Here is a 19,624-nt window from a genome sequence, read left to right on the forward strand (position 1 = left end):
CGAAGCGTCCTTTGCAGAGGCGTCAGGGTAGAATGACAGTCTCCGTGTGGCACAGCCCCTTCCCTGGCCTCTCTTCCCCTCATCACCGTGATGAGCCCGGCCCCCTGACAAGCAGAGGGGGCTTTGTCGAAGGGATAGGAGGGATGACTGACCTTGCCCAGGTATGACCTTCACTCCCATTGTGCAAGAGCTTGTACTGGGGACATCTTGTGCCCAGGCTCCTTGGGGCCCCCATCCCCTCGTTAGAGGCTTTAGGCAGTGGTGGCAGCGGTCCTCATGACCATGAGCACAAGAAAGCGCCCAGATGGGTCTGGGGCTCTAAGGTGTCATTCAAGGCCTTCCTTATATTCAACTCCAACAGATCTGATGGACAACAGAATAATGTGCGTCTTACATGGTAATCAAGGGACAATAAACACTGTGAGACGCAGGGAGCTGAGGTTCTCACGGGGGGTGGGGAGGCTCAGTTCACTGGATAAAAGGATGCAGACCAGCAAAGAGCCGAAGTAGGGCCTCCAAACCCCACCCTAAGTGAGCAGCCCAGGTCTGCTTTCCCAGTTATGATCAAAGCCCCTCTGCATGGTAGGAGCAGAGTAAATTGTTGGATCAGTCAAGCAGTAAACATGCACTTCCTGATTAGATCACCACTCCTGCCTGCAAGGAACTTACCGGCTAGTGAGGGAGCTGAACAAGGCAAGATCACGTGCAAGGTGTCTGGGGCTATAGGAGCAATGTTGGGTCCCAGAAGGAAAAACCCAGGGTGGACAGACATGGTCAGGCAGAACTTTCTAGAAGAATGGGACTTGAGCCTTACAGAAGAGGTGGTGGAAGGAATACCATGAGCAAAGGCCTTGGGGTGGGAGGCCGTGAGGAGAACCTCTAATGACAGGGCGGCAGCCTGGGATTAGGGAGAGAGCTCTCGTGGAAACGGGGACACTGAGGTCTGGACGTGATGCTCGGATATCGAGCAGGGAATCTAACAGCCCCTGCAAAGGAACAAGCCCCCGGTGTTGATGATGGGTTGGACCTAGGAGCCGGGAGAGCTGCGGCTTGAAGCCGAGATGAGAAGCACCATGGTGCCACTAGCAGAGATGCAGTGGGTGAGAATGGAGAGCAGGTGTGTGCACTTTGGCCAGGTCAAGGTTGGGTGGCGGGGTGCCCCGAGGTAGCCCGGTGCTGGCTGACACTCACTGCCAGGGATTCTGCCCAGGGTGGCGTGCTGGCCCAGGAGCGACACCCACACCCCTCTGGTGACTCACGAGCCACTGTGTGATGGGTGTCCTGTCCCAGGCCAGAAAGGATGAGAGTGGTGGGCAGACTGGAGAGTCCCCGCAGAACCCCTGCCCTGTCCTCAGCGCCTCCAGCCCAGGAGCCCCAGGCTTCCGTCCCGCCTCTCAGGTCTAGAAACTCGAGTCACGGTGAGACAGAGGTGGTGAAGGTATTCTCCAGCGGGTGCCAGCTTGTGCCCAGGCCGGCCGCCGGCCGTTCATCATTCAGCGTCACGGAGCACCCACGGGTGCCTATCCCGGGGTTGTGGGGAGGGGCCGAGTGTGTGCGGCCCTGGAACGCTGTGGCACCCACTTGCCTACAGCCAGCCTGTGCGGGGGGTGGGAGTGTAATGGGGAGCGGGCTCCCCACGGTGCAGGGAGAGGAAAGCCCACGTGGCCTCCCGAGGAAGCCCCCTCTCCTCCCTGGCCCTCGGCGCGAAGGTCTCTCTCCCTCCCTGTTTCCCTGTGTTCGGTTCGTAGGACCGCAAACCAGGTGGCTTAAAAACCCAGAAGTGTGTTCTCTCACAATTCGGGGAGGCTAAAAATGCAAAATCAAGATGTCAGCAGGGCGGTGCTATCTCTGCAGTCTCTGAACAGAGACCCAGGGCCTGCAAAGCCTCAAGTGTTTACTGTCTGGCCCTTAACGCCAAACGTTTGCTGACTCCCGGTGCTGGGAGCTCACAGCGACAACCTGGAAGTGCTTTCCAAGTAACTAGAGATGGCGTCACCTCCTTTTAGTTCGGAAAGCGTTCCGATGTTCAGGGTGATTTCAGAGTTGAGTGTTCTCTCATCTCTAAAATGGGAATAAAAATACCTCGCACCTTCTAGGATGGTGGGGAAGGGAGGCGGAGAATTTAATGAGATAACTCATTAATCAAGGCACATGGCACGTAGCAAGCGATCAATAAGTGATAGCTATTTGTATTATTAACTCTCATTTTCCCAACGTTCTGGGGAGAGAAGACCAGAGACGGGGGAGAAGTGAGTCCCCACCCCGACGTGACACTACTCCCCAGGTCTGCTCTTAGACTCCTCGGCAAGCAGCCAAAGAACTGACTGACCCCATTTTAGAGGTGGAGAAAGCGAGGCCTGGTGGGTCTCCACTGAGACCACCCTGGAGCAGAAGCAGGTTTGCGGTGCAAGTCTCAAAGATCCCACCCTTCCTGACCCCCGCCCCAGCCTGTCACGCGCAGGCACACTGTGCTGGCCGTGGCCGCCCGCACGCAGGCAGTGGACAGCTAGGGTCCCACGGGCCCCCAGCTCCCCCCCGGACATGCCCCCACCACCCCTCAGAGCGGAGCTGATTGCTTCCATGCAATTTGAATTCATCTCATGCTTCAGGTGGAGCTTGGCTAATCAGGGGCGACATGAAGCCCAAGTGGGTGCAATCAAATTAACAACGCCAGCGCCCCGGCTCTTTAAGAAGGGAAAAAACAAAGCAGGCACCAGAAGGCACCCCCCCACCCCAACCAGCTCTTCCCTGGGGAAGCCCAGAGCTGCTGCCTGGCTGAGCTCAAAGAGCCGCCACCCGCCCGGCCGCCACCCCACGTGCCAACAATGCCCCTTTGTGGCAGCTTATCTCACACTGCCACACAGGGCTCCGTTCTTGTGTGCTTGTCACGATCTTGTTAACAAGGAGGAGACACAAGCCTTGAGGGGGAGGGAGGGGAGTGGGCTGGATCGGAGGAAGGAGGGGCCCACTCACCTCAAATGGGTACATGTAATCCTTCCAGAAACAAAAGATGAGAGCTGCTGAGCCAGGAGGCTCCTTTCTCCTCTGACAAGTGGATTTACAGAGCTCTCAAGAGCCTTCTGGGGGCGGGGGGCGGGGGGGGAGGTTGCGTATCGCTGTCCCTTGGAAAATCCTCTCCCAGAGGGCGAAGAGGGGGACATCCAAAAAAGTATTCTAGCGTGCCCAGAGCATCCTAACTAGGGAGAAGCTCTGTGCAAATCCCAGTTAGACTCTCAGAAGGACTTCCTGGAAAAGTAAAGTTTCCTTGAAGATAGTAAAGAAGAGCATGACTTTGCTGTCGTTTCTCCAGTCCTACTGGCTCTTAAGATTGTCCTTCCCACGACAGAAGAAGGACCAGGGGGCATCTTCTAGAAGGGAAGGTGGAAGATGAGGGCCATCAAGTTCTGCGGTTCTTCCCCAAACCATGTGTGAGAATCCCCCCTGCCCCACCCTACACCGATTAAATCAGAGCCTCTGAGCGTGGGGACCGTGCGGTAAGAATTGTCTCGAAGGTCTCCAGGTAATTCGTATGTGCAGCCAGTCTGAGGACCTCCTGAGCCCTCTCCCCCAGGCCTCCCACCGAGGAGAACAGACTGGCCCGACCCTTAGTATCCTGGTTCCCAGACCAATCTTCTTCCCCAAAAACGTAACTGCATTTCTCTTCAAAGAAGCTGGGCTCTTTGCCCCCCACCCCCGTCCTGGCGACCCGGTCGCCTGTCTACTGCCCTTCTCTGGCCAGTGTCGCGTCGTGGGTAAAACCACAGGCACCTGGGATAAGTCCTGGCTCTGCCACTTACTAGCTGTGCGACCTCGGGCAGTTTCCTTCTCCGAGCCTCAGTTTCCCCTTTTGAAAAGCGGGAACCAAACTAAGGTGGTCGTGAGGGTGACATGAGTTTGTGCACGTGACGGTGCAGCCCTCAGGAACGTAAAACACTGTGAGGACTACACACTCCTGCCCAGGGATGGGATGGAGCGGTGCCCCGTCCCTCCTCTCAGAATGCGACGCTCCGTGCCTTTTTCACGTGTTACCCGGCCTCTCCCAACAGCCGGTGGCATTCTCGTTCTGTCTCTTCCACATTCCCCTTCCCACACACACTGTTCCTGTCCTTTGGGTATTCATAACTGACTCTTCCCTCCCTGGGGACTTGGGGACTCGTCAGAAACACCAGCTGAGCCCCACTCACCGGGCGGAAGAGAGGGAGGGAGACGGAGAGGGTGCCTGACTCACCGCCAGCCCCACCTGGCCTCACCTGGCCTCCTGGCCCCACCAGATTCCAGGCTCCTTCTGCTCTCCTGGGGATTCATCGGCATGACATCAACCCCACGCAGCTCCCCACTCTTGGGACAAAGCCCAGAGAGGGAGAAAAATCGAGCAGGCAGAAGAAGGCTGGACTGGAACCAAGGGAAAGGGAGCTGATGAATTGTCAGGGGACTTGGGGTTTGGTCTCCTTCCTGCCACTCAGCAGCTGTGTGACCTTAGACAAACCCCTTAACGTCTCTGAGCCTCCGCTTCCTCACCGGGAATGTAGGGGCTAAGACCTCCAGGCTCCATCCTTAATAAGAATGAAGCTCCTTGTGGGGGCGCCTGGGTGGCTTAGTCGGTTAAGCGTCCGACTTTCGTTTAGGTCATGATCTCACGGTTCGTGGGTTCGAGCCCCGCGTCGGGCTCTGGGCTGACTGCCAGCTCAGAGCCTGGAGCCTGTTTCAGAGTCTGTGACTCCCTCTCTCTCTGACCCTCCCCTGCTCACGCTGTCTCTCTCTCTCTCTCTCCTAGATATAAATAAAACATTAAAAAAAATTATTAAAAAAAAAAAAAAAGAATGAAGCTCCTTGCAAAGGATGGTCAAGGTCCAGGAACTCCCCCCCTCCCCAGCCTGGGAAGTAGGAGCCCAGAGGAGGGACCAGCTGGGGGCACAAGGGAGGGGCCAGCCAGATGCCGAGTTTACAAGCCCCATGGCAGAGTCGAGGGGCACCAGAACTCCATCACCAAGCCTGGGGCTGGTGGGGAGGTCTGTGGATGCTGGGGGTGAGCCAGGAAGCCGAGCTGTCTCACGGTGTTTTAAAAATCTATCAGCCTCTCACATCAAATTAAAATGTAAATAGCAGCTGGTCCGGGCAGGACCTCGGGGGTGACAAGAGCCGGGCCTGCGAGTAATTTCACAGACGGGAACCGGTTACATCGGATTCTGACAACTGTCTTGTTTCTGAAATTGATTTCCTCTCCCCTCGGCTTGCTGCCCCAGGAGGGTCCCGGAGCGAGGGGAGGGGGGGATTCCGCTCAGCCTGGTGCCTTCCTCCTCCCCGTGATGCCTGCCAAGGAGGCCCCAGCGGAACCAGGAGGAGAAAATCTGAAATTTAGGCACAGCTGGAAGGTGGCGGCCTGGGCGCCGGAGGCCCGGCAAGGTTCCTCCCCGCCCTGGAGTGAGCCTGATTGTGGACCCAAGCTGGGGGGCCCGAGCACTGGCAGGGAACAGGAGGGGAGCTTTCCACGGGTGTGCGGAGCCTGAACAGAGAGGCTTCCTCCCTGGGGAGTCTCACAGCCAGAGACCAGGATGCCTGGACACTGCAGTCTAAGACACGCACCGTGCCAGGGACGCCCTATGTCCATAGGAGGGACAGGTGCAATGATGGGCAGCATCAGGGAAGGGAAGTCATCTGTGGCCTCTACGGAGTTTCTCTGATTTGGCCGTGCACAGTGCCAGGCACCGTACCGGGCGCCGGGGCTGTGAAGCTTTGGACCCAACTGGCTCAGTTCACACAGGACTCCCTACAGAACCTCGGGGAAGCGGCCGCCCTCTCCCTCCCCACCTAAAGGGGCTGTATTGCAGGGAGCTGTGTATTAGAGGTGGCTGGCCTACATGGGTCTCCTTGATGCCTCTCTGCCCAGCCCCTCACTGCTCCCAAGTCCCCAGAGAATCTCCCCCTGCACCCCTCTTTGCAAAAAGAAATTAGGTTTTCCTGGCTGTTAATTGAATTACACTGCAGGAAAGCAGAGAAATTGTATCTCATTAAAGCCTCCTGTGTCCTCCTGACGCATCATGTTGCCTCTGTGGCTGCTATTAGCATTTGTCACACAGGACTGGGCCCTGTGCATACAGTCCCTCCTTCTAGTCCCCTGCTGGGCCTCCGAAGCTGCAGTCCCTGATGCCTGCCCGGGAGCGTCCTGCTGCGGCTGCTCTCCACAGAGGAGCCCTGGCTCTTCGGTGCGGGCCAAATCCCCCATTCCCAAGCCGGATATTGTGTGCAGGCATGGCAGACAGACTGCAAGAGGCGGCCGTCCCCTGCAACCACGGTCGCGGGGGTGTAGACAGGGAAGGATTCGGGAAGCCTTGGTCTCCTCATTTGAAAAATGGGGATGATAAGACTCGTGGTTGTTGCTGAGGGAGGTCACTGAGCGGTAAGCCAAGAGGCAAAGCACCCAGCTTACTGCCCCCTCCGTCATGGGCACCACGGGCCCGGGGAGGCCGTGGGGCTTAGCGAAGACACACGTCAGGGCCCGGGCTTTGGAGCCGGGAAGAGCGACAGGACCTACCTCGCATGAGTTAATTCAGTTAACGTAGTAGAATACCACCAGCACGTGGTAGAGGGTGCGTTCCCAGGAAAAGGTAATCACAAAAGTCTGTGTGTGTGTGTGTGTGTGTGTGTGTGTGTGTGTGTGTAGAGGGTGGGTGCACTCATGTAATGCAGGGCTGTGGGTAGATGTGCCTTAGACCACCACATCAGGGTATTGACAAGCGAGCAGCGGCCACGGCATGTTATGTGTACAGGACACCAGGTAGGAGTCTACGGTAAGGATGCCAGCACACAGGCAGTGTGGGCGACTGTTTGTGACTTTGGGGTGTGTTCTTATCACTGCGTGTGTGTTTGTCGTGTATTTGTGCTCCTGTAGGTAAGTGACTGAACATGAACATCTGTCTAGGGAATCCTTTGTGGGGGGAGAGGCTCTGCCATCCACCCAGAAAGCCCTCTGGGGCACAGAGCCGTGAGGGTTCAGGTTCAATCGTGTTAGTGATGGAGAGTCAGTGGAGCGGAGAGACCTTGTGCTCCAGAGCAAGAGGCAAGGGGGGAGGCGGAGGGAAGAGGGGAGCAGATGGGGCCAGGCACCTGCTGCCCTGTCCGCCCCTCGATGAGGGGCAGCCCTGTTAAGCCTGTCTGTCCAGCAGCTAGAGGGCTGAGGCCCCCCGTTTGTGGGCACAGGAGGGCACTGTGGCCTGTGGAGGCCGGGGACGAGGCTGGCGAAGGGGCGCAGCGGCAGCGTTCTGTGCCCTCGGGTTGGCAGGAAGCTGTGTGAGGCTGAGAGAAGAGAGGGGGCAGGCTCTCCGCTTCTGGCCCAGGACAGAGGGCTGCAGACCCCTGCGTGCAAGGGGAAGAGGAGGGTGGGTCAGAGAACTGCCCCCCAAAGCAGGGAGCCCGATTCCCAGACCGTCTCTCCCTCTCTCCAGAGTCCCAGACACTCCCAAGGCCAAGGTCCTCCTTCCTGGCCCACGTGGGTCCCCCCTGCTTTGCCCAAGGTTGCCTACTTCTGGTGCCGGGGCTCACTGCCTCCCATTCCAACACTTTCCCTAAGCAGCAAAAACTACCAGAAAATTCTGTCTAGGCCAAGCAGGACATCTGTCCTTCATCCCCCTCCCTGCAAGTTACAGATCTCGGGTTTGCGGCCACCCTTCAGATCGCACGGTTTGCAGTGTGCCCAGCTTCCTGGCCCCGCTGCAGCTCGTCAGCGTGCTCCGTCAAGGGGAGCGTCCGGAACGAGCCCTCGTGTTTCATGAGTCGTCTGGGGCCGACTGTGTAACGCTGAAGAACTGGGGGATCACTCCTCCAGGCACTGTGTTACCACGCACTGCTGTTCCCTAGAGGTGTGACTGAGCGAATCACATCCCTGTACGGCCTCAGTTTCTTCGTTTGTAGAAAGAAGGGTCTGGGTCCCTCGACAAGAACAAAATCAAGTCACTTGCGTAATTAGAACTCTTCTCATTGTCCCACATTCAAAAACTAAAGAGAAACAACTGCGATTCGTTGTAATAGTGTGCAGTTGACTCTTGAACAATGCGGGGGGTATGGGTGCCAACCCCTCAAAGCAGCAAAAATTCCGAACATAACTTTTGACTCCCCCAGAACTTAACCACTAATCACCTACTGTTGACCAGAAGCCTACCATTAACATAAACAGCCTATTAACACATACTTTGTATGTCCTGTGCATTAGAGACCGTGTCCTTAACAATGAAGTCACCTAGAGAAAAGAAAATGTTATTAAGAAAATCATAAGGGAGAGAAAATACATTTACAGTGCTGGCTGTATTTATTTTTTAACATCTGCCTATAAGTGGACCCTTGCAGTTCAAACCTGTGTTGTTCAAGAGTCAACTGTATTTTATTTAACTCAGTGTCTCTAAATTATAAACATGTAACCAATATAACATTCTTAATGATACATTTTACATTATCTTATTTCTTCCTATGTTTTTTTAATGTTTTTTTAAATTTATTTCTGAGAGAGAAAGAGAGACAGCATGAGCAGAGGAGGGTCAGAGAGAGAGAGGGAGACACAGAATCTGAAGCAGGCTCCAGGCTCTGAGCTGTCAGCACAGAGCCCGATGCGGGGCTCAAACCCACGAACCATGAGATCATGACCTGAGCCAAAGCTGGACGCTTAACTGACTGAGCCACCCAGGCGCCCCAGTGTTTTTGAAGCCCAAGGTGTGTGGCGCGCTTACAGCGCGCCTCAGTTCCTGGGAGCCACATTTCAAGCACCCACATTTCAAGTTACATGTGGCTGGTAACTGCCATATCAAACATTATGTGAGTTCAGCAAGTCGAGGGCCCTGCGACTCTGTGGGACAGCCTAGCAAGTGACATATTAAGACGCGCATGGATTTATCTGCTGGTTGTTTTGAAACGGGAGAGGGAGGGGCATGAGAGCCCTAGGGTGGGACTAGTGCCCAGGTTTCTTGAGCAGCTGCTAGGTGGCAGGCCCTTTGAATATATGGACTTATTGGCCCCCATAACAACTCTGCGGGGAGGTGGCCTCTCTTCATACCACGGGTGATGAACTTGAAGTTGACCAAGGCTACCTGCTTGGTTGAAGACACAAGTAGAACCCAAGCCTGCCTGGCCTCAATGCCTTCAAGCTGGGTGGGGAGCCACCGAAGAGCCTCCTCTTCTTTGATGGGCTCCTCTGAACACAGCTTTGAGGCTGTGAGGAGACCTTTGGGTTGGACTGCGTGACAATCACTACAATAACCGTGGTGAAAGGAATCCACCCCTGCCCCAGGTGTCGTTGTTACTCAGGGCTGAAGGACCAAGTGGGCTCTGAGACCTGTCCGGGATCTCTGGAGGTCCTCCTGTCTCTAGTTGCCCCCATGTCTATCTCTTTAAACAAACATGATTGGGAAGACTTCCACAGGTGGGACTGGCATGTATGGATGCACAGGTTGTGCACTGCTCAAAGGTGCATAGCCTAAGGGGCAAGTGGAGTCTGATACTTAGGTCTTTTTCCTCTGGCCAGACTGTGGTTCTTTGCACCAGGTTGCATCCAGCCAGAGGGGTATCTTATCAAGGCACACACACGCCCTGGAGAGGCTAGGGCAGCCCTGCCTGGAGGACAAAACAGGGATTTACTGCAAGTTTCTTGTTCTGGTGCAGAGCCTTGAAGCCCTCCTGCCAGAAAAGGACTCTTCCTTCCCCCAACTTTCTCAAACCTCTGACCTATGCTGAGGCTTAACCCTGCTCCCTCTCCCCATATGCCTATGTGCACACAGATATGTGTGTGCGTGCACACACACACACACACACACACACACATACACACACACACAAATTCCCCCCTGCATGGACTTTCCCCAGCTCCTCTGTGGCTTCAGCAACATCTCAGGAGCCTGACTCTTCTTCCCCAGGAAGGTGTCAGGGCTTGGCCCACTCAAGGGTCCCCAGCCCCCGTCGCTGGCCATTCACTGTGGGGAGAGCAGAGATAGCCCATGTGCCCCTGCCCCCACACCCCTGCATTTCAATCCTTCAGAAAAAAAAAAAAAAAAAATGGAGGCATCTGCAATGCAAGGCCTGACTTGTTGATGTAAAATCTCACTCTATATTCTACCCAGGTTTATACGAGTGAATTATGCAAATCTTTGATGGAAAATATTCCTCCACACATCCTTGAGAGTGTAAAACCTTAGTCAATAATTCATACTTGGATGTCTCTGACTGCAGGCTTTTTCTTCATTATAACTTGCACCTCGTTATTTGTCTTTCGTGTTTTATTGTATATCCTGGTGTAATGCTGTGCATTATAAAATTTATCTGCTTCATTATTTGATGAGCTAGGGCTGGGGATTGTGCTCAGAAGCTGGTGCAGGGGCCGGGTCGGGGGCCAGGGGGGGCCTCAGTATCAAGTCCCATGTGACAGAGGACAGAGGCGGTGGCTGGCTGCATGGTGTGATTTCAGGGATACCAGACACCACCCTTCACCCCCCACACCAGTTTCAAATGACTCCTCACCCACTGACGGGTGTCTCAGGTCACATCATCATTACGTGATGTCCTTTGTCCTTAGAAGTCAGGTGACCCTGGAGAGTTGCTGGGAAGAACTTTGTCTGAGTAGGTCTTTAAAACTGGCAAGGAGAGAAATCTCGAGGACACTGGAAGGGAAAGAAAGGATCAGCCCCTGTCATGGAGCAGGGACACGGTGCCCCATGGGGGAGCCAGGGGGTGGTTGGACAGAGGAGACTGGAAGCCCTCTTGCAAGGTTGTCCAAGCAGGCCGTTGATGGGGTATGATGAGCTGGGTGTCTGGTCTGCAAAATTTAGTGTGAGGAGGGTCCTCTCCCCACCATGGGTGGGGGTGGAAGGTGGGGTGAGGTCTGATTCTTACCGCCAACCACCGCCCAGCCCAATCTGTGTGCTCCAGAATGGCTGATGGGCTAATGGGCACCCCACAGGCTGAGAGTCACTGTGTCCTGTACCCAGACAGGCAGATTTTCCCAGGAAGGTGGTGCGGAAGAGGCAAGGGCAAGGACAGTCTTGCAGGTGCATCAGACCCCTTAGCTCCCCGGGGTCTGCCCTGCATACTCTGCCTCTGATCTAGCAGCTTCCGTTGCCTGGGGTACCCTTTCCTGCCCATTGAATTCCCTCTATGTCCGATGTGCCTTTCCCCAGCACAGTGCTTACCGTACTGTGCCAGGATCGCCAGTCTTGTCTGTGCTCGCCGCCTACCATGAAACTCCTTGAGATCCGATTTGTCCTATTCCCTGCTGGACCCCAGGTCAAAGCCTGGAGCATAACAGGTGCTCAATAAATGCTTGTTGAATGGATACCCCTCAGTCAAAGGTAATTTCAAGCGCCTATGCCATTACATGGCCCTGCGGCAGGATTGGGGGACACGCACGATGTAAGACAAGGTCCTTGCCTCCTGGGAGGAGGGGGAGAGGGGAAGGGGAGAGAGACACCCACAGGAGTGGGAACACCATACAAATGTGGAAGATCTGGGGAGTATTGCACAGAGGTATTAGGAGAAATTACCTATGTAATTACCAAGGTGCTCAGGCCCAGGAGAGGGTCAAGATCTACAAGCTTCCCTTCAGGGCCCTGGGAGGGGTCTCCTGATGGCCAGCTGGGGCCTTGGTGGCTTCGTGATGATTTTCTCAGCTCATTGGTGGTGGCGGGGCAGGGGAGAGACCTGTCAGCGCTGCTTGAGGGACCTTAATAATGGTGATGTTCCGCAGGGTTTTCTGTTGCATTTTGTTTGGACGAGCAGGGCGCTTCCCAGCTGTTGGAGAGGAGTAGAGCTGCTGAGCTGAGGCATGGATAGAGCCTGAGCCATGGGCACAAAGCGGACGCCCCAGGGCTTTAGAGCAGGGCTCATAACTAACCTGGGGTCCAGAGACCACCCTGCCCCCAGAAAGTCCATCAGTCTGATCCAAGGGGTCTATGAATTTGCATAGGAGAAGGGAGCACATCTTTTTTCCCGCGATGTAAAGCTGAAATGGAGCATCACCTTCCATTTTGAATACAGGCAGCACAGCCCCAGCGGCAGAAACTCACAGGAGCCTTCCTACCACACTCCTGCATGCACGCTCGTTGCTGCTACAGACTCGTGCTGATGTAACTCAGCACCAGACCGTATTTGATAAAAAGTAATAAACATATACTGATATGTGATATACGATATGAAAAGTTTGCTTTTGAAGGTTTTAATATTTGTATAACCACACTTCAATATGTCTGGTCTCCTTCCTAGTTCTGTACATACTGTGCATTTTAAAACGTGCTGCGGAGGGGTCCAGGGAATATAGAAATCCCTGGTGAAGAGACAGGCCACTCCAGTCATGGGTGGGGAGGGGGAAAAGGAGGACAGGCAAGTGGCTTTTTCCGACAGCCCCCCATGACCTTTAACAGACCCCATCCCTGGAGCTGAGGCGCTCGGCCATGGAGGGGCGGTGGGGGTGGGGCCTCTGCACAAGGCACACGCCCCTCCCCCCAGGCTGGCCACCCCCCTCACTGGGGCCTCCCGCACCTCCTCCCCTCCTCAGTCCCGGCCATGATCACCTCGCACCCCAACACCACCATCGCCATCAAGGGTCATGCCAAGGAGCTCAACTGCACAGCGAGGGGTGAGCGGCCCATCATCATCCGCTGGGAGAAGGGGGACACAGTCATCGACCCCGACCGAGTCATGCGGTACGCCATCGCCACCAAGGACAACGGCGACGAGGTGGTCTCGACGCTGAAGGTGAGCACCCACGCCCCAGTCTGGACCCCAACTCTCTGAAAGTGGGGAGCCCGCAATTTTACGTCTGTATCTAATGGAGGTAAATGGGGATCTGGGAGACCCTTACGTCACCACAGAAGGCACCTTCCCCTTCCTACCTACTTCCCTTCTTCATTCAGGGAACCTCACTCTACTTCCTTCCTGACAACCCCACAGCCATTAAATGTGTGGAACCCTCAGCCATTCCCCCCATTCTGAGACCCCTTCGCCCCTTTCCCCCACTCTCCTGGGGTCCCTCGGCCCCTTTCTTTCTCCCCTCTGGGTCCCCTCAGCCCCTCCCTGCATGGACTCCTCCATAGCTCCACCATTAGAACTTTCTGGGAAGAGGAGCCCTTGACAGAGCCCTTGTGGGTCCCGTTCCCAGAAGAGTGGCCTTGCTGACCCCCACTAGAGTGAGCCCCCTTTAGCAGACCGGCTGTAAAGCACTCTCCCCGTTTCCTCCCTTTCTCCCCATCCTCCTGCCCTGCGGGCCACCTCCCAGCTCAAGCCAGCTGACCGTGGGGACTCTGTGTTCTTCAGCTGCCACGCCATCAACTCATATGGGGAGGACCGGGGCTTGATCCAACTCACTGTGCAAGGTACCCTCACCTGCCCCGCCGTTCCCAAGCCCTCCCCTGGGGAGCCAGGTGCCCGCGCCCAGCTTCACCCCAAGAACGGGGCCATCGCCCATATGTGGTGGAGAATGACAGGAAGTGGGCTCCCAGAAGAGCCTTCCTCCACTCTCCCTTCCGGCCAGAGTGGGGCCCTTCCAGGCACGCTTCGGACAGCACGGTTCACACTGACCACCATCACTGTGGAACACGTTGCTGCTTCCAGAAGTGGGGGCACCTGGGTTTGTGGGCCCGGACCCTGGAGGAGACGAGGGCAGGGAGAGTCTGCTGGGAAAAGTCGGGAGCTCTTCATGGACCACAAACAGGCTCTCAGGTCAGGGGCAAGGGCCTGCCCTCCCCCAGGCCAGGGAAGAGAGGGGGGACAAAGCAGGGGACCAGCTTAGCCCCCCCCCACCTCTGAGCGCCGCCGCTGGGCCTCCCCCTACCCGCCTTGCCCTAACCCCTGGGTTCAGACCACAGTTGACACCAGTCCCCGGGACACAGCGGAACCCGGGTCTTCTCTGGAGGTAGGCAGGAGGCCATGCTCTCTGCTGCTGTCCTCAAGTCCGCTCCTTCCGTCTGCCGCTCCCTAGAGCCCCCTGACCCCCCAGAGCTGGAGATCCGGGAGGTGAAGGCCCGGAGCATGAACCTGCGCTGGACCCAGCGATTCGACGGGAACAGCATCATCACGGGCTTCGATATCGAATACAAGAACAAATCAGGTAGGGTGAGGGCTCGGCCTCCCGTGGCCCTGTGTCCGTGCTCTGCCCGCACCCCCCCACCCCCCCCGCACTGGGAGCGTCCCCGGGCCTCAGAGCTGCCCACCTGACACACAGCAGCAGCCGCCAGGGCACAGGCCCCTGCGGCTCCCTAAGGCCGGGGCTCTGGCTGGGCTAAGAGCTCTGTGAGAGGAGCAGACGAACACCCAGTTGATGGGGAGGGAGTGGCCGGCCCTTCTTTCCAGAACTGTCCCCAGGCCAAGGCCAACAAGGTGGTCTGACTTAAAATAGTTTAAAGGCCCAGAGGCAAGGGGCTATGGGCTGTGTCTGTGAAGTCAGAGGCATCATGGATTTGACTGGGTCATCTGGGCACTCCTGGCCTGGGGTGATGGGGAAGCTTGGGGGGTCAGAGAGCTGGTCCTTGCTGGTCTCTAGGAAAAACCTAGATCTAAATTTTGTCCTCTGGGACCCCTTCAGAGCTTTCCCCTAGGACCCTAGCTAGCACCTTGCAACTGCCTCCCACTGTGACACCCTGCAGAGCAGAGTGACAAGGGCCCCCGGGTCTCTGGGGAAGTGGGGGGCCCCTGGTCAGGGGACAGGAAATGGCAAGGAGGGGGCCTCATAAGGGGCAGGAGGCCTGGGGTGGACAGAGACACGGAGTTGCTGCAAGGGCTCATGCTTATGTCTGTGTGACTGTCTCTGGAAGGTACATGAGAATTGGGCCAGCAGGGTCGCCCCGAGAGGGCACCTGGGTGGCCCCCATGTGGGAGTGCGAGGCAAGCCTACTTCTCAGTCTGGCTGCTTCGGGACCTTTAGCATTCACATAAGCCTATGTCAGCTTTTCAGAAACAATTTAAAAATGAAACGCAAAAAAAAAAAAAAAAAAGAGCCTGGAGAACTCAGCCCTGCCCAGCCCCCCTTCCTCTGCCAGCTCCGACTCACTTTCCAGGTCTTCCTGTAGATCCAAGGTTTTGTTTCTCCCGAGACCTTCTAGACGCTTTCTTAGCACAGCCCACAGTCAGTGGCTGGCGGGGTGTCCTCTCCTCGAGAAGGACCAAGTCTCAGTCCCTGCTGTTTCCCGGCACCTAACACACTGCCCGCCACGCGGTTAGATGCGCGGCAGAGGGCTGCTGGCTGAATCCGAGCGAGACCCGGGAAAGCACACATCTGAGTTGCGTATTCGCCTTTTGAGAAGCGGCTCCATCAGGGACGCAGGGCCAGTCATCCCCGATGCAGGGGTCTGCAGGGAGGCGCCCGCCCTTGGAAGCTTGCTGTCCACTTGGGGAGGAAAGTCAGGCTGCAGCCGGCCGCCCAGGAGTCCATCCCTGAGTGCGGGAGGAGGGTGGCCCAGAGGAGCAGCTGCCACTAACGGTGGCATCAGGGAAGGTCTCTTGTCCCTGAGGGTGCCTCACTGAGGGCGAGGACTTGAAGGCTGAAAGGTGACAGGCCTAGGTTCAGGGAAAGGGGGAAAGGCAGAGCCCCGAGCAGGTAATGTTTACTGCAGGGAGTGGCCCGTCTAGCACAGGGCTCTCGGGGACAGTTCTTGGGACGAAAACGTGTTCTGGGGCCTCTGGGCTGAGCCTTTACTTTGGGGAAGGTCGTTGAGAGCCACTGTCAGTGGGCTCCCAGAGAGAGACTTGGGCCACACAGCACCCTGGAAAGATTCATCTGGTGTCCGTGGAAGAAAGGGTGTCTGGGAGGTGAGCGGGAGGCTGCAGCTGGGGAGAGGTGGTGAGCAGCCAGGCCTCGGCAGAGGCGCGGGGCACAGAGAGGAGAGGGGGCTGACTGTGTCCGTGTCACACCTCAAGATGCCTGCGGCTGGCTGGTCGCACCCCCGTATGGCACTACACGCTCTCCCGGCCAGGTTACCGTGGCTGGTGGGGCTCTGCTCCGTCATTGTCAGAGGTGGGGAGTGGCGGCCTGGGCTGTCACTCGCACCCCTCCCAGACTGTTCCTGGCAACTACCTCCCCGCCCTCCTCTCCCCGTGCTGCCCCGCTGCCTGCTTCCCCTCCGTGGACCACTGTCTAATGTGTGGAAACCTTTCCCGGGGCACCGCCGAGCAGGGCAAAGCTGAGAACCTCACACATCTGGAGAGCAGTGCGGAAGGAGACGGGGGGCGGGAAAGATGCTATTTCCAGAGCACATTCATGTCTTCCCCAAGCCCCTCTGGCTCTCCTGTGGGATGAGGGAATGCCATGCCCTGCCCCCAAGCTGGGGGTCTGGGACTGGGGGGCAGAGCACAGGGAGGGGTAATGAAGATTCTCCCTTCAACAAGGGCTTTGCACCTGTGGGAAGATAAATCACAGGATCGAGAGCATGGATGCTGGCTGGTCCTTTCCCCTGCCTTTGGGTTGGACTGCTCCATCCCAGGGGGACATCTGTGGCAGCATGTAGGAAAGGGAGTTCTGGAGGAGCCGCAGGGAGTCGTCACCGGCATCAGGCAGAAGCCGCGAGCACGGCACGGGCTCCTGTCTGTACGGTGGGGATGGTAATGCCTCTCTTGTGGGACTGTTTTGAGGATTAAAGAGAAGGCACCTAGGGGTACCTGGGTGGCTCAGCCAATTGAGTTCCAGCTCTTGATCTCAGCTTAGGTCTTGATCTCAGGGTCATGAGTTCAAGCCCCAAGTTGGGCTCCGCACTCAGTGTGAAGCCTGCTTTAAAAAAGAGAGAGAGAGAAAGAAAGCATCTAGCATAGAGCTGTAGTAAACCTTTAATAAATGTGAGTTCCTCTCTCCCTTCTAACTCACATACCTCATGTGGCAATTTATAGTCCTCAGGGACTTGCGGGCTGAAATATATGTCTGTCAGTCAGCAGCATGTACTGAGTGCCAATAATTTTTTGCAGAATCATGCAGCAGCCATGTGGTAGGGAAAGAAAAAGAAATAAGAGACGGTGTTGCCCTTGAAGCTTACAGTGCAGTTGAAGTGAGAACATACACTGTGTACACACACGCACACACGCACACACACACACACGCCTTCAGAATCATTACAAAGCACTCTCCAATCCTGTGTAATACGCCACAAACTATATTATGTGGTAACTGAAAAAGGTATCCTAGGGAACAGATGGATGACTAAAAGGAAGGAGGGAGCTATTCGTGTGTGTGTGTGTGTGTGTGTGTGTGTGTGTGTGTGTGCGTGCACGTGTGTGTAAGTAGATCTTCCACACATGGAATAGTAGAATAAGAACAGTTCTCGAAAGCAGAAGGCTTGGGTTGACCGATCATCAGAGCGGTGCAATCTTTAGCAAGCTACGTTGGACATCTCTTTATCAAATGAAGACAATAGCGTGTAATTCTCAGAATGGCCGTAAGGATTAAGCGAGTGTGATGGCTAACTGCTCAGCACAGAGGCTGGGACATCCTTACCCTCCACGGGTCCCTATCCCGTGTCTCTGGTCTCCCTTTGTCTCTTCCTCCTGCCCTAGATCACACTGTGCCGGGTCCCGACCAGCTGCTCCTGACCCCCTTCTTTGCCTCAGTTTAGTCTTTGCCAGGTTTTCTGGCATGTTGCTCATCGTGCTAATTTTCCAAGGGAAATTATCAAGTCTGCCCTTTCTAAACTATCCTGCTCACGCTGACTTCTCCTGGCCCCAGGCAGCAGAGTAATAATACATGAATGCTGAATGATAAATAGCACCGTCCACACAAATCTGTCAGATGGCGCTGTGCAGTTTTAAAAATGCAGACACTACATTTCACTTCTGTTCCCCAAGCAAGGAGCAGAGATGAGTTCTTTGAGGATAGTCCTTCAAGCCCAGAAGGCAACCTCCCATTGCGAGCTGTCGGCCACCGTGGGGTGAGCTGGCCTGGTGTGCTGCGTCGTTCCGTGTGAGCAGGAGTGTGGCTGTGAGAGGGACTGCTTGCTGTTGGGATATTGTGTGCAGTCGTTGTCACCCAGGGAACCTCTTCTGGGTGCTGCAGAGAGATTGCCATGGAGGGGGAGAGGGGGCTTGGTGCTGCGATGCAAAGAGAAAGTCAGAGATGCAGGATGGATTTGTTTCCCAAGCGCAGGCAGCTAAATGCTCTAGATGGGGCTTTTGTCCAAGCGGCTCCCCCTCTACAGCAAATGTGTCTCCTGAAAATCCAGAGGCTCCAGGTCCCCTCCCAGCGAGCAATCCACAGAGTAGGAGGCACTGACATCTCCCCAGCCACTTCCTTATTTTTTAAGAAGAATATTTTTGCATCAGAAACCCTTTGATGAAGAAAGGGAGAGAGAGCCCTTAATGAAATATGTTAATCTGGGTAAGCCAGGCTCATATGAAAGGGAATATTAAAAGAGACAATATTCGCCAAACCGAGCTCAGTACTCAGAGCTGAAAAGAAAAGAGAAGAAAATAGGGCCCCTAATTTCAGCTATTCAGGGTCAGAGAGATGGCGGTGATCAAGTCTGGAAAATCAACTAGAGGCCTTCAGATTTGACTCTGATGCATTAGCCTGAAAGGGCTGTGGGGAGAGAGTTTTTGTGCCAACATCAAAGATGATTTGGGAACACAAGGTCAAATCCACCTGCAAGCGACTGGTAAAAGCAGAGAGAAAGGGGCCACTTTCTGGGACACTCTCTGCCCCAACCCTCCTGTGACTGGCAGCCTAGTGTGGCAGGGAAGGGAAAGGCAAGGCTGGGTATTTATTGCGACTGCAAAAGGCAGAGGAACTCCAAGTCCAAAGTAAAAGACAAAGAGTGGCGCAGATCCAATCCCAACAGTGGTCTATAAAATGAGAGAAGAGCTCCATCTAACCATTGTAGTAGGGTGGGGGGAATGCACCTGCAAAGCAGAGAGAGAAAAATAGCCCAAGACACAAGAGAAAAGCCAGAGAGTGTTTTGTCAGGGAAGCCAAGGAAGGAGTGCTTCAGGAAGAAGGGAGAGGTCTAAGGGTTGAACACTCCTGAGAGGCCAGGTGAGGAACTGGGCTTGGTGACATGGGGGTTGCCGATACCCTGGAGATACAGTGCTGATATCAGGGGGGTGTGAGGAGTAAATGGTAAATGTTTACATTGTCCAGCACCAGGCGCTTGGTAAATATTAGCTCTTCTTCTCCACTAAAGCCACTGGTATAACCCACCTCCACACTCTCCTATGGCCCTGCTAAAGCCAGCAGGTGCACACAGTCAACACCGGGGACAGCCCTTGAGCATCTGGGTCTGGTGGCTAGACGGGCTTGTGTTTCTAGTCGCCGTGGGTCTGAAACCACCAGAGAGACAATTCTTGGCAGGCTCTCACCCCCAGGACACTGCACAGACAGCAAACTAAAACACCCCCCCCAGTCTTCCTGTGAAAAAGACCTATTTGCTTGTCCTGGAGCTTCAGCCTAAAGGGCAGGTTTCGGGTTATCACACATCTAAAGACTACTGAAATGTTCTAAGGGAATACGGGCTAAGGGAATGCCATCCTTGTGTGTTCCCTTGGTCTCATGACAACACACCAGTACATCCCAGGAAGGAGCTCATACACTTGTCTGTAACCTTGATTTTTGCAACTGTTGCCAAGGGGACGCCTCCAGATGGCCCGGTCTGGAGGCCAGCAGGGTTTGTGATTGTGGTCCCAT

The 19,624-nt window shown here is 55.5% G+C and overlaps 1 protein-coding gene across 1 annotated transcript in view; it reads left to right on the top strand.

The window, feature by feature from the left end:
* The window catches only part of DSCAML1 (DS cell adhesion molecule like 1), a 348,318-nt gene that overhangs the window by 277,560 nt on the left and 51,134 nt on the right, over positions 1–19,624 (top strand). The window contains 3 exon segments of the mRNA XM_039229392.1: positions 12,527–12,726; positions 13,247–13,343; positions 13,949–14,077. Coding sequence (XP_039085323.1) covers positions 12,527–12,726; positions 13,247–13,343; positions 13,949–14,077 — 426 coding nt within the window.

This window comes from Hyaena hyaena, unplaced genomic scaffold, assembly GCF_003009895.1.
Source record: "Hyaena hyaena isolate Hyena2069 unplaced genomic scaffold, ASM300989v1 scaffold_37, whole genome shotgun sequence".
Classification (NCBI taxonomy): Eukaryota; Metazoa; Chordata; class Mammalia; order Carnivora; family Hyaenidae; genus Hyaena; species Hyaena hyaena.